This window comes from Peromyscus californicus, unplaced genomic scaffold (assembly GCF_007827085.1).
Source record: "Peromyscus californicus insignis strain IS unplaced genomic scaffold, ASM782708v3 Scaffold_1__1_contigs__length_55948999, whole genome shotgun sequence".
NCBI lineage: Eukaryota > Metazoa > Chordata > Mammalia > Rodentia > Cricetidae > Peromyscus > Peromyscus californicus.
Genome location: NW_026294492.1, coordinates 23,627,459 through 23,642,229, shown reverse-complemented (window position 1 = coordinate 23,642,229; position 14,771 = coordinate 23,627,459). Strand labels below are relative to the sequence as shown.

The following is a 14,771-nucleotide window of genomic DNA, read 5'->3' as shown; positions in this document are numbered from 1 at the left end:
CTTGTACCACAGTGGAGGTGGGTAAGACTAAAAAGTAACTGTGACCTAAGATAGTGTGTGACACAGGAGGACAGTGCTGCAGGGAAGGATTGTCCAGCTAGACTGATCGGGGAGGTTTCTGGGAGTCAGTTGAGATATGCTAGGTCTCAGGGTTAGGGAAACAGTTTCCTAGGTACTGGAAAAGTCAAGTGGATGTGATGAGGTCTGGGAGCTCAGGCAGGCTTTGAGCACCCATGCTGATTGAAAGGCTTCCCAGGGCAGAACAAGCCTGAGAATAACGAGTTCCAGTTGGAAGGACCGTGGGCTAGGTAGAAGAGAATGGGTCTGTGCAATAGCCATTAAAAAGCCCTGGGGGACTGAGAAGGGGACTTGCGTGATTCAAATGGTGTGGTGCTGAGGTCAGTGGGTCCTGGGAGTTGAGAGCAATGTGGGAAGAACCTGGCCAGGCTTGCTCAGATAGAGTGTCATACAGGTGTAGAGAGATAAACACAAGGAAAGGCTATTCTGAAAGACAGGCATGTTGAAAGCTTGCATGTCTAGGCTCGAGCGGAAGGAATGAGCAATTCTATAAGATTCTGAGTCTGCACACCAGGCAACAGCGAGGGTCACTGACACTGCAGTATTTCTTTTTCTTTTTTGGGGGGTGGGGGTGGGGGTGTTGAGACAGGGTTTCTCTGTGTAGTTTTGGTGCCTGTCCTGGATCTCACTCTGTAGACCAGGCTGACCTCAAACTCACAGAGATCCACATGGCTCTGCCTCCCGAGTGCTAGGATTAAAGGCGTACGCCACTCCGGCCCTGCAACGCTGCAGTATTTCCATCTCAGCAAACTTACCACTGCAGGAAGGAAACTGCTCAGTGCTGTGATGCTTGAATCTGGGTGGTCTTCAGGGAGGCAATCGGTGAGCTATGCAGGTGGACTCATTTAATTCCTTCTCTGTGCATGTGAGTGTGTGTGCATGCGCATACAAGTTCATGTGTGGAAGGCAAAAGAGAAACGTGTAGCTCCTCAGGGGCTGTTTCCCTTTCTTGAGATGGCTCGGGTCTCTCATTGGCTAAGAGCTCATTCAGTAGGTTAGGGCTGTCTGGCTAGCAAACCACAGGGAACCTAGTCTTGGCTTCCCCAGCACTGGGATTACAAGTGGGTGTCCCATATTGGTTTTTTTGTTTGTTTGTTTGTTTTTTTAATGTGGGTTCTGGGGATTGAACTCAGGTACTTGTGCTTGCCAATCAAGCACTTCACTGCCTGAGCCATCTTCTCTCTCCCCAGACCTCCTCCCCCACTGATATCCCTTTTTGAGATAGGGCCCTGCTATGTAACCCAAGCTGACTCATTATGTAGCTCAGACTAGTCTTAACCTTGTGATCCTCCTGCCTCTGTCTCCCAAGTGCTGGGATTACAAGCATGAGCCTCCATGCTCAACCCAGGCTGACGAATTATTGATGAGACTCTCCACATACAGCTCTAGGGAGTCTTTGACTTCCCACATATATAGCCACTGTTGATACAAAATGCTGTCAGCCTTCTCAATGACTCTCGCTATGGGGGGCCTGAGAGTACTGCACGCCCACCTACTCTGGCGGATTTGAGTGTCATAGGTGGACATTTGTGGTCGGTCAGTTTGCCACCCATCACAAATGTGCTATTCTCAATAAAATTCTCTTTGGTTTTCCTAAAATGCATCTCCCGCCAGCCCCCAGTACTTGTAATCCAGGAGAATGTGTCCTCTCCCCAGATTCAGAGGATGTCTAGTAACTCGGGGACGTGACCCACACGGTGATGGATCCAGGAATGAGTCCCGGATTTAGAGTTATGTGGCCCACGAGAAGACAACCTCTCTTGTTCTTTCTTACTAGACTTAAGCCCAGAGGATGCATGTATCATGTTGCCATGGGGATCCTGTGTGAGGTCCACCAGGCGGGAGAATACAAATGGTCTCTTTAGTAACTCTGTATTTAGAACGCACTACAGAGGCCGTTTCTGTGTCCACAGTTGGCATCTGAGGTCCCCACATCAGAAATCCATTTTCAGTAAAATGGGCGAATTGAGTGTGAGTGGGGCCTTAGTCCATGTTCTTCTCAAGTCCCACTCCTTGGGACCAGCGCTCTTAGGGCCAGGTTGACACTCTTTTGGCCCATGTGCCTTTTTCCCCAGGGAACATCATGGCTGGCACACAAAGCGCTCCTTGGAGGGCCAAAGACGGTTTCCCTGGTGCTGTGTGCTCTTAGCTAAGGATGTTCTTTGTGCACCTGTCACACTGGGGTCTGAGACTGGCGTTCGGAGTTCTCCTCCCAGGCAGAGGCGAGGGAGGGACAGAGTCCTCGTGCCCTTTTCCTTGAAGAACCTGTGTCCCACACTTGTGTAACCGATAACTGTCCTGAGGAAAACAGGTCATCTTGACACTGGGGCAGGAGTTCAAGTGTCTCTCACCCCCAGCTCTCTAAATCAGGGAATAATGCATTCTGTATTAGACCACTCTTTAACACCCGTGGGAGTCCTAATCCTCAGTTCCTCCTTAAGCCCAGGACAATCTGGGAAACAACAGCACTAGGACCTTTCATGTCCGTCATTCCTGTCAAAATAGAATCACAACAGCTCTGAACAGTGTCGTTCACCCCACTTTATTCTGGATGCATTTTACAGACAACACCTCACAAGCATTCCAGTGGACACTGAACGCTAAGGCCATTCTGTGAGTTGTTTTTCAAACCTGGTGTTCTCCAGATAATCATCTTTTTAGAAAACGAGGTACCAAAACCAAGTCTCTGAAACAAAAATTTAAGGTAGGTTACAAGACACCTTCAGAGCCTTATCTAGTCTGAAGTCCATCGCTCGGCCAAGCCATGTTCATCTTAGAGTGAAGAACTCCAAGGCAGCCGCCAGCTCAGCACCCAGCGCTCTTCTCCAAGTTACAATATAGTGTTTTGTTTCTGGCAACCAGGGGCCAGGATGGAGATACCATTTTTCCTCCTAGTGAGTAACAAGGAGAGACTTTATCTGAGAACACATTATAGAATTCTTGGAACAGGAAAAGAAAGGGACCTGTAACTAAGGCACCGAAAGCACATTATTTTATAAAGAAATGTAAACAATTTAATGCCAACAGGCTCCCCCGCCACTAGTCCTTATTGTGACTGTACTGGAGCATCTCTGTTGGGCCAGAGCTTGAGAGCCGGTGAAATGGGAATCTGTCTGTCTGCAGAACTCAGGCTTGGCTACCAATATCTGATCTTCATGTGGAGTGACCACCATTAGAGCACATGAGTGGGAGATGCTAATTCTTCCTCGTGTATGTTCTGAGAGCACACAGAGGCAGGATGTTAGTGAGTCTTAAGTGATGAGTTCTTTCGGGTGTTTACTCATTTTGTTTTCAGCCTTCCCTATTGTTGCCTGATTAAGGGTCAGGATTCCTTGGGCTTATTTCAAAGATACCTAGTGTGGGAACTCAGCACTTAGCCAGCTCCCCTTTTTATTGGTTCATATTTTAAAGTGAAATGGTTAACATTGTAAATAACCCACAACTACTGTACTTAAAATCTCTCAGAATGGGGTCAACTAGCCAACTAGTGAGGTGAGCATTTCGGTCCCTTAGGCTCACTATCACAGGGAGCAGGGCTGCCAGCTGCTAGAAGCTCTGGCTGACAACCATCAAGGATTGATTTAAAGCAGTTGTAAGCTCAAAATCATTATATATGTATATATACACACATATATGTATATATGTGTGTATATATTTTAAGTTAAATAAAAGGTTTTAACATACTAAATAGGTAAGAACAAATAATTATAATTTAAAAACTTTTATTTAAAAGGGGATTTCTTGTTGGAGAAAAATCTCTTAAAGCAATCTCTCTAGTTTTAATGTCATACTCGGAATTATGAATTTGGGGTAGATGATAAAGTTAAGGTATTTTCTACCTTAAGCATGTTTTCTATGATCAAACGAGGAGGAAGATCTTCCTGTTTAAGGGAGAACAAGAGGTAAAGAGTTTGAGGGCACACAATGAGATGGACATCACTGCTGCCTGATCCCAGGTGCTGTGGGCAGAGAGAGCAGCTTTGCTCTTTTACCTGGGGAACAAAAGTAATTTTAATTGTTAGCTATTTCCATGTTCAAATTTGATCCATGGAAGTCACAGAAAAACTTAAAATTAGAAGTCTTTCTCATTAAGAGAAAGAAAAAAAAAAGTTCTTTTTTGTGTGTTTTTACCCTTAGAAACTATAAAGTCACACAGCTGTGCTGAGAGCAGATGTGTACAGGAACTAATTAGTGAGCTCCGGGCAGGATTCAAATGAGCTCTGGTGGAGCGGTTAACTACAGGCTGGTGTGTTTCACTAGAGGCACCACTTAACACTCCCACTGAAACATACACACAAACTCCAAAAGAACCAAACAAACATGATACGCTGACGGTGTTCTGTCCCCACCAGGGCTTCCTCAAGAATGTGCTTGGTGAGCTGAGCAGGAAGGTGAATTCCTGTCTGAGGACACAGGGCAGTGACAGCTGTTCAGACTGCCCGGGGTGGGGTGACAGGTTTGCTAACAGCTGAACTATTTTATGTGCCTCTGTGTCCCCCGTCACAAAAGCCAGGACCATGCAGCTCAGTGGAAACAATGGCCACATGCTTCTCTCACCCAGGGCACTGGTGCTATGGGTCTGCTGGGTCTTCTCTGCTTCCAGATGACAGGATGATGTGATAAACAGTTGGTCAGTGTGGCTTTAAATGTTACTGTTGAGAATTAGAGAGGAAGTCCTTGCTATCATTGAAAGGGCTCTTTCTGGGTTAGCATTTTTGGTTTTAAGAGTAAAGTTGATCAAGGCTTGGGGGCTTTGGCTATGCCTTCCTGTCTGCGGGCATTTTTGTTGTAGCTCTAATGGCGAAAGGTGGACACCCTACATGCACAGGACATACCTGCCTTCCATTGTGTGTAGGTTCTAAAAAAGTATTTCATAAGACAGTTTGTGTCTGAAATACCAGAATGTTCTTCTAGCACATCTTTACATGTGTCGTTCACACTGAAGATGAAGTTACACCTGCTAAGCGCAAGCTGAACCAGTTTCTGACCTTGAAAACCCACATGGAGAGCCTGAAGGTGCTCCTAACCAGAGTGCAGGTGTGACTTCCCAGGGAGGAAGAGGGGTCTCCTGCTGTCTCATTCAGCACAGGAGACCATGAGCCATGGAGGGCTCCCTATGAAATGGTGATCAGTTTAGGACACGACAATTTCAGTTTGACTGCTGGAAAAGGATAAAGACCGTGCCCATGGGGAAGCCAGGCTACCACCTGCCTCCGCATGCTGGAGCCCATGTTCATGGTGCCAGGCCTGTCCCTGGGCTGGCAGCCTGTCAGAAGCGGGTTGACCCTTTCAGAAAAGCTTGCCATCTTGTCTCAACAGCTTGCTGATTGTTGCTAATATTGTGGCCCGAGTTATTCACAGCGATTGACCCTGCTACATATGCAGCATTGGAATTACATTCAGAGGTTTTAAAGAAACTGTAGCAATATTTCCCCCACAAAATTAAGTGCAAAATATCTTTAACAAAGGATGATGATAGTAAGAAACATTTGACATAGTCATGCAGAACTCATCTTGGTTTACAAAGGCTGTGCATTTCCATAACGCCCCTAGGGTTTCACATGTAAATGTGACCGGCAGGCTTACTTGTTTCTCTTTGAATTTAAATGTGTGTGCTTGTGGAAAAAGCGGTAACATGCAAGTTCAATGATTTCCAGTCCACCAAATATTCTCTCCTGCAGCACGAAAAACACGATGCTGGTTATGAAATACCACCAAACAAGACTGTACAAATATACGAGCAGGCACATTGCAGAGCAGAACACGGTCCAGTACAGTATGGAGAGCAGCTTGACCACAAGGACTCTGAGCTCAGACTTGCAAGGTGGAACTGTGCTCTGCCCAGTAAAGTGAAAGTTTTTTTCTCCTTGGTAGAAGGACCGCAGTCTCTCTTCCTTCTCTTCCCACCTCTTGTGGCACCAGAGCTGAAGGTCCTCCTTGGATGTGGGAAGGGTGTCGATTGGATACCTCTGGACATGGAAGTGGATCTCCTTGGGAAAGTCTCCAAGCAGGAGGTGTTTCTCAGTCTGAGGAATGTTGTAAGGATATGCCACAGTGATGTCATGGACAGCATCGAGGTTCTTACCTAGGATTTGGAAAGATGAAAACATCTTTGCTTTAGCAACAGTCAGTGCGGTGGTAATGCTGATTCCCTCTGCCAGGCAGAAGCCTGAGCACGAAGAATCAGGACAGAGTGAACAAACACGAGCTAAAAATACCAGGGTTTCTGGGTACTTAGGTCAATATTTACCAGCCATTTTTAGCCTTTTTTCCTGTCTGCTAATTACCACAAAGACCTTTAGAAAGAAATTATGTTCATTCCCAGAAATGGTAATCTGCATTCTAGAACTACAGGGATACACACAGTGAGCTGGAGCTGAGATAGGATTAAAGGGTATAGGCTAGCCTTTCAGCCACAAGATTTGTTACACTGACACTGTTAACACACTCATCTCATTAAAGACAATAGAAATGTGTTCGTCTTTACCTTAAAATGACAATGATAATTACTGCAAAGGAACCTCAGAGACAAACTTGAAGAAATTGTCAGTCACATGAACATTTCTAAACAACAAGCAAAACAACTTTGATCCTGACCTGAAACACCAATGTGCGTAGGTATTTAATAGGGTTGTTTTTGAAGCCACACACCAGATGTTGGCAACGAAGACACGGTAAACATGGTCCCTGGTGTCCTTCAAAATGTTCCCAACAGCATCAGGGGAACAAGTATGCACAAGATCCCAAACAGGCCCATGGGGCCATGGCAGATGCGGTGGGGAGGAGCAGGTTCTGCAGAGGGAGTGGACTGGACACCATGGGAATGGTGTAGGCCCCCCTGTACACTGTATGGGCAGAGGAGCATCTTGGGGGCAGTGGAGCACCAGCAGTGTGGAGACCAAGGGCAAAACAATGTGGCTGTTACACAGGCCAGAGGAGAGGCGGGGCCAAAGGAGGGGGAGGCGGGGCCAAAAGAAGGGACTCCTCTACAACGGTAAGAACTGATGTGATATGTGCTCCACTGGAGGAGGGGGACTACACAGGAGGGAGTCGGGCTTATGTTTTTGTCTCAGCACTGAACTAATGGTGGGGCCTTTGAAGTCAGAGAGCTGGTGCATTATATGATCTGCAGAAGACAACAGATACCGCTCAACTGAACCCAGTACACACAGACCCAGGGAAGCTTAGTGTTTTGCCCAAGGGCACAGCACTGTTGGTGCTATCTCTGGATGTTGTCATTATTTTCAGTGAACAAACTTAAGTGTTTTTACTAGTTGTATAAAATAATGGGCTTTGTTAAACAGTTTCACACAGGTACATAATGTACTGTGACAGTACCCATCCCCTAGTCTTCTCTCCCCTTCAGTGAACAGACTGGATGAGGACATGAGTTTCTTATAGAAACAGATGACGCGGGCAGGACTCATGTGTGGCGACAGCAGTCAGAATAGTGGTTCTTACATGGGGAGGAAGTACCGAGAAGGCACCTGAGGAAATCTGGGGAGCACCAAGAATATTCTAGACTGAGGTGTGACAGCACAGCGTTTGCCTCTATCAGAATCAAACGGCATCTAACTGAGAATATTTTACTCTGTTGAAGTTTTACCTCGATAGCAGCAATGGCAAAGAAGTAAAGCCATTTGCCCCACACTCCTTCAACTGCACCCGTCACTCTTAAAAATGGTTCAAGTCTTCTGTACCTGTCAGTCTTGGCTACACTCCGGTTTGCTTTAGGGTGACAACCAGGTTTCGACTTGGTTTCTTTGCTGTCTTTACAGGACCTTCTCCCTGACTAGAAAGTCAACGTACTAGCGCGCTCTCCACACAGACCGGGCTCTGTTCGCTTCTGCCACTCGCCACAGCCAGTGTGCTTGCTGGCTGCTGGACCGAAACTCTGCCCTCAACTCCCCACTTTCTCTCACAGCGAGGAAAAGATGGTCACCATGTCAGTTAGCCCGAGTCAAAGTTATGTTGACATTTCATTTCTCTTTAAAACTCCTGGGGCTCCCTCCTTCCAGCCAAGCCTTCTCGGAGCTACTGGCATCTCCACAGTAGTGTTCTGATCCTGACCAGACTGCAGCTCTCTGTAGCTCTCTGGCTTCTACTCATTCTGCACTGGTTTCACATTTAACCTTTGGATCTACCTATTCTTTTTTTTTTTTTTTTTTTTTTTGGTTTTTCGAGACAGGGTTTCTCTGTGTAGCTTTGCGCCTTTCCTGGAACTCACTTGGTAGTCCAGGCTGGCCTCGAACTCACAGAGATCCGCCTGGCTCTGCCTCCCGAGTGCTGGGATTAAAGGCGTGCGCCACCACCGCCCGGCAGGATCTACCTATTCTTAATGTCCTAGTCTTTCTCTCGTAAGTGTTCATCTATGTGTCTGATGTATACAAGTAAGGATGCGGATGCACATGGAGGCCAGAGTCGGATGCTGGGTATCTCCCTATCTCTCTGCTTATCTCTTGACATAGACACTTAATGAACCTGAAGCTTGCCATACTGGCTAGACTGGCCGGCCACTGACTTCCCAGGATCAGTATGTCCCTGCTTCCCAGCTGTGGGTTACAGGCACCCAGGAGCATGCCCAGCCTTTAGCAGGTGCTAGGGATCTGAACTTAGGCTCTCATACTTACATAGTAAGGGCTCTTTACTCATCAAGCTAGCTCCTCAGCTCTTATAAATGGTTCTTAATATTAATAAGAAATAGTCACAGATTGTCAGAAATGATCAGAACTGTAAGAAAAGTAGCTTCCTTGCTCCAGTGAGAAACTGAAGTACTTTCCCACACAATGTGTGCGGTGTCCCTTTATGTTTATGAGGTGCTGATGCTTGGTAAATAAGTTGTACGTTTTGACACAGTGACAGTACCTCAGACAGAGACCTCCTAGCCTCAATGCCACGCAGAGCATGGGGTGAGGGTGCGGCGCTGTAGAAGTGACAGCTTGGGTCAAAATTCTGGCTAAGCCTCCTGAGCAAGTTACAAAGTCTCTCTGAGGCTTATTTGGTCTTGTGTCTACAAAGTACATCACTGAACGGTTCTGAGAGTTACATAAGACATCCAGGAAATCACTCACGATCATGGCTCAGTAAGTGTTAGTGAATGCCAATATCACTATGACAGGCCACCAGGTAAAGCCATAGCCTCTCTCTCTCTCAGAACAGTTCCCACCATCATGGTGTTTGTCGGAGAACTGCATTCACATCCCTCTCTGCCACTACTCTGTTTGTCTAGACCCTGAGGGTGCCAATCAGGACCTTCCATACTCAAGACTAATGTTCCAAGTGCTGTTTTACAAGGCGTTCTCCTGAATTCCTTCTGTTTCAAATATGTAATTTCTCTTGATGAAATACCTGATTTCAATGTGTCCAGCTCTAATGAAGAGCCTTTACTAAAGGCCAAGGCCCAGGTAGCCCTGCCTGCTGTGAGACCCGGCTGCCACTGTATGCTCAAACAAGAGCCACGTGTTTGCCTCTTTAGTACCTAGTTTTCAAGAGGGTCTAGAAATTTGCATGTGATCACTATTTGTGTGATTTATCTTCTCATCTGAAAGTATGGGAGCTAATTATGCCTTCTTTGTTGGAAAGTTATAATAATTCAATGGGTGACTGCAGAGTGAGTTCTTGGACCCAGGAAGTTCATAAATGTTAGGATCTACTACAACACTTCTATTTCCTTTACTAAGACTGAGTTGACCTCTCGATATTTTGTTATTTCTAACTTGAATTCCACAAATTGTTGGTCCTGAAAGGGCAATAGTCTAAAAGTCTCTTAGAAATTGTGTGAGATTTAGCACTTTGGAAGGCTATTATTATAATTCAGTATCATTAAAGTATTACCCTTTTACATGGCAAGCAAGTGCAGAACAGCATTATAGTGTTTAGAATAAAAAGATAAATTAAAGGGAAGGGGAGCTGGCAAGAAGACACTTCTTGACATTCACATCCCGAGCTTCACAGGTAGCTTAAGGGCTTCCTTAAGCCCAGACTCGGACATGGGTAAACACATTGGCAAGAGAAAGGCCTTTGGAAGGAGAGTCAACAGTCCTGATGCGTTTTAACCTTTACATTAAGTAAAGGTCTCTAGACAACACAAAAGCTACAAGTTACTGTTTTGCAGAGTGGGAGAGCCCAGTTCCCTGCAGGCAGAAGAGCACTTACTTTTGTATCACGTTTCATTTAGACCCCTTGGTCTGTGCCCTTGAGCCCAAGGGAGCCAGTGCCACCAAGGGAGCCAGGACCACGAGATAAGGAACAGGGAAAGGGACAGCATGGCTGCAGGGGCTGGGCTCACATACAGGACAAGAAAGAAAGGGAGAGTCCAAAGCTGAGATGAGCTTCCACTCACCAATGAAGAGATCGGGAAAAATATTTCTGCTATCAGCAAGGTTTTAGATCATCCTCACGCCCAGCTGCCATCAATAGAAAGCATTTTTAAAAGATCTCACTGCTTTTCCAATGAGTTAAATTACAGACATGGATGCCGTCTACTTATCTTCATCCTGCACTGGGCTCAGAATGGAGATCTGTTCTGTTTTGGATACTGTACCTGATGGAATTATTGTATAAAGCTAGCACTCCGTTAGAACAGTCATGCTCACTGGGACCTCAACTGTTTCTTTTAGTGGGAGGAACAAAGCAGTCGCTTACTCTTCCAAATCTTCCTTCCAAAACTCTGGCAGACACTAGGGGATTCTGAATACTCTAGTCATGTTTAAATAACCAACAGAAGTTGAAAACTAGGATTGATTTTTTCAAATGTAATATCCATAAGGGGATGTCTCTAATCATCTCAAGTTGAAGTCATGGTCTTTAAAAGAGTTCTATCTAATGTCAGATGCTCACCAGGAATAGGAGATTGGCAAATCTTTACACATTTGTATGCTTAAAAGAAAGACCTGCAAGAAGCTTTCATGAACTCTAAAGTCGTATCAAAGGGAAGGGATGCTATTGTGCTCATGCCTACTAAAGCACATAATCCAATTGTACAGCTTGATGACAGAATAATACACATTCCCAACAGGGATCTTAAAGAGAACTAGCAAAGACTGCAAATTTCCCTTTCTTTCCCCATTTCATAACCAAGTATGTATAAAATACACAAAATATAACTTTCCATTTCATTTTGATATCTTGATTAAATAAAATCTAGCCAGATCTGAATCCATAAATTTAACTACAAATAACAGCAACTATTAAAGGAACTTTTCACCCATGATGTGTTTTATGTTAAAATAAAAAGCTGAAGGCCACTGATTTTTTTGTTTTCATATTTAAAAAAACCAAACAGAAAACTCATCATCCCCCAGGGACAGAAGTTGGGTTTCATAACTAAGCAACCATTGCCTTGAACTAGCACTGACACATAACTGTACTAATAAACCACGACATGCTGGCACTAGTCAACCCACGCAGAAGAGCGTCTTGAATGCATGAGCCACTTAAAACTAACTGGCATGAAGACTCCAACAGCACCATGTTCATAACTAGAGAAAATTCTATAGTGTCCTACTTGGAACATTATTCACTGTTTTTTTTTCAGCCCAAGTTGAAAATGTATGGGACAAAAGACAGACATACAGCAACCAACCCTATACCATACTGAAGCACTATTTTATACTGCCCATCCATGTCATTTCAGATTTCCTAAAATGTTTTATGGATGAATGTTTGGGAGAACAAAAGTCCCTTGTTTCCGGATACATTATTCCCATTCACATGGCATTAAGTAGATATTTTTGTAATCAATGATGATGATTTTCTAGAGAATGTTGAGACGTTAGATCAAAGAATGTAAATAAATACGTTAAGAGATTTTTGCTACAGACATATGAGCAAGTGACTCCACAAAATGTTTGAATACACACAAGAAACTTACTTTGTTGTGTGATTTTACTAATGCTTGTACTGTATTTTTTGAAAGTTTCTGAAACACAATTTAGATTTGATTTTTATGTCTTTGATTATACATTACACATTTATGGGATTTATGTACTTCTAATACTTCTGCATGTTTTCAAAATTCAGTTATGTGTCATTTCTTAAGCGTGTACAAGCTTTTTGAAGCAAAGACATTACATTTATGACACCTGACCACCAAAGAGTGTTTTCTTTTTAATTAGTTCATTTATCTGTGTGTGGGAAGGTGGGGTGGCTATGAATGGAGACCAGGAGAAGGTGCCAGCTGACCTCTTGCGTTACTCTCTACCTGCTCCTCTAAGGCAGGGTCTCTCTCTGAACCTGGGGCTCATGTCTCAGCTAGAAGCTGACAGACTCCAGAAATCTCCCTTCAGAGCTGGGGCTACAAACAGACATTTGCAGGGAACTTGTGGCTTATTTGGCAGATGCTGAGATCTAAACTGTGGTGTTCATGATTTAGGGAGAGTAACTGTGGGGTTTATTTCTCTGTGAATGCAGCTTCATTTCCTGCAGGTCCTTTATTCCTTTTATTCCATTTGCAAAGCTCCTTATCATAAATCAGTATTTCTCTGAACATTGTGTTGCAAATATCTTTACAAATATTATCTTTTATTGATAGCATCTTCTCCAATATAACTGTATTTTATCAAGAAATTTTCTCATGTTAGAGGTTTTCAGTACTTCTGTCTCTCTTGTGTCTACAATGTATGGATCTTTACATTTCTTTGCAAGATGAAAACAAGTTTTTTCACTTCTTGTATTAAACAGCTTCCCTCCTCTATTACACTGCTACATTAACGTGGCCATGGCTCAAACCCCTTGCTAGCTGGTGTCCTTTTCCTCCATTGTCCACAAGCCCCATGCCTATTCCTGCTGCAAGACCATACCGCTTTCTTCTACTGGCGCATGGCTGGTAAAGTAGGAGTGCTTTTGTGTCTCCTTTTGCAGACTTCAAAAGTCGCTGTTAGGCATCTTAAACATTTTAAATGTCATATGCAGCAGATCTCAAAGATGTTAAAGGACCATAATTTGTTATTTACATCCTGAGTACAAAAAGTTAATTCCTAGTTACCTGATAGAGACTCAAACCTGAAATCATGTACAGAATGCTAGATGAAGCCTTTTTCTAGAATGAGTTAGTACTCTATATGACCCATAAAATCATGACAAAAAGCTTAAAATATATTAATCTTATAAATTTTGAGCTATTTATACCTTTAGAAGAGTTTTAAAGAATCAAAATAAAACCAAAAGATTGTTATGAGGTTAGTGGCAATAGAATAGTCCTTATTTTCGTTTTTCTTCTTTCCCATATTAGGTGAGGTGTCTCTTCTGACATGAGACAGATTTTAGATTTTTCTTTTAACAACATGCTTGGGTTTAGAGGAGAGAGCCATGCTCAACTCCAAAGCCAGCTTTAATTTTTAATTGACCTGGGACTACAAAAAGACCATTTGCATTATGTGTCTGAAGAGAAGAGCAGAAACAAACATTCGGGAAGATTTATAAAATTTTATCCTGTTGGAAATGTGATATCCCAACAGGCCAATTTACTTCTTTTCTTGGGACATTTTCTCTGGGTGATTCCTTTTTCTTTGGATGTCTCATTTGTCCAGTGGTCTTCAGATTCCTAAGCTTTCATTCTCCTGCAAGACAAAAACAAAACCCTGCCTCAACCCTAACTTTAGGGAGTTTTCCTTCTGGCAAGTTATATCTGATCAAATGAAAAGTATGTTAGTTTTATAAATTGATTTAGATTCAGTGGTCAGGCTGGCTTCTAATCAAGACGTCTCTGTTAATTTTGATGGTATCCATCAGCTTTTCTTCTCTTGTGGAACAAAAGCAAATCTCTTCCCCAATGTAACACATATCCTGGTTTCCATTCTGAGGTCAACACATCTTTAAAGTACACAGGCTGATTTAATTCAGTAGCTTTTTCTATTATCCAATGTCTCTCTGCAGCTGTCATTCTTTTTCATTAGCATTTGGAAATTTTAAAGTTAATAAAGCATTATGTAACCTATCTCTGGGGTCTTTATTAACCCTTTCTGTTTATTAAGTATATCTTTTTAGAGTTCAATTAGATCTTTCTATAACTGCTTGCCCTGTAGGATTGTGTGTTATACCTGTAATATGCTCTATGCTATAATATACAAAAAATGTTTCATTTTACTAGAGATATATATTGGAGCATTGTTAGTCTTAATTTATACAGGTATCCCCATGATGGCCATTTTGTCTGTGATCTAACAAACTTTGCTTGAAGATCAGAGTGTGGAGCTAAGCCACTAGTTAGCCATACAGGCGAGGCAGTGGTGGCACACACCTTTAATCCAAGCACTTAGGATCTCATGCCTTTGCCCTCAATACTTTCTGCATATTAAAGGTCAGTAACTGTATTAACAGGTTCTGGAAAATCTAATAATACCATGAGAATGGCATAGAATTCTGACTTTTGAACAGAATCATAAGGGCTTTGAGGCACTTTGTTCAAATTTCATGATTTATAACCTGCCTTTCCTGATTTGTTTACATCAGTATAGAATGTAGGGGCTCCAGAAATTGGTGTTCACTGTACAATGTGAGGAAGGATCCAGTTAGTTCTCTTTATAAACTGAAATCTCTTGCTTTTGGGATATTTGTTGCTAATCTTTCCCAAAAAATTACTGCAAGCTCCTTGCCAATGTTCATTTTCTGTGCACAAAGAGGAAATTTAGGCATTAATAAGAGATACTACAATTTCTGCTGGGTCTATTCCTGATAACTGATGAAGTCTCAAT

General features: G+C 43.3%; 1 protein-coding gene across 3 annotated transcripts in view; it reads right to left on the bottom strand.

Moving 5' to 3' along the window:
- Positions 1-2,604: 2,604 nt before the first annotated feature.
- Positions 2,605-14,771, bottom strand: part of Lclat1 (lysocardiolipin acyltransferase 1) — a 129,179-nt gene continuing 117,012 nt past the window's right edge. For all 3 annotated transcript variants that reach the window (XM_052746231.1, XM_052746230.1, XM_052746232.1), the window contains exon 6: positions 2,605-6,163. In XM_052746231.1, coding sequence (XP_052602191.1) covers positions 5,661-6,163 — 503 coding nt within the window. In that variant the 3' untranslated portion in view covers positions 2,605-5,660. The remainder of the gene's footprint in view (positions 6,164-14,771) is intronic.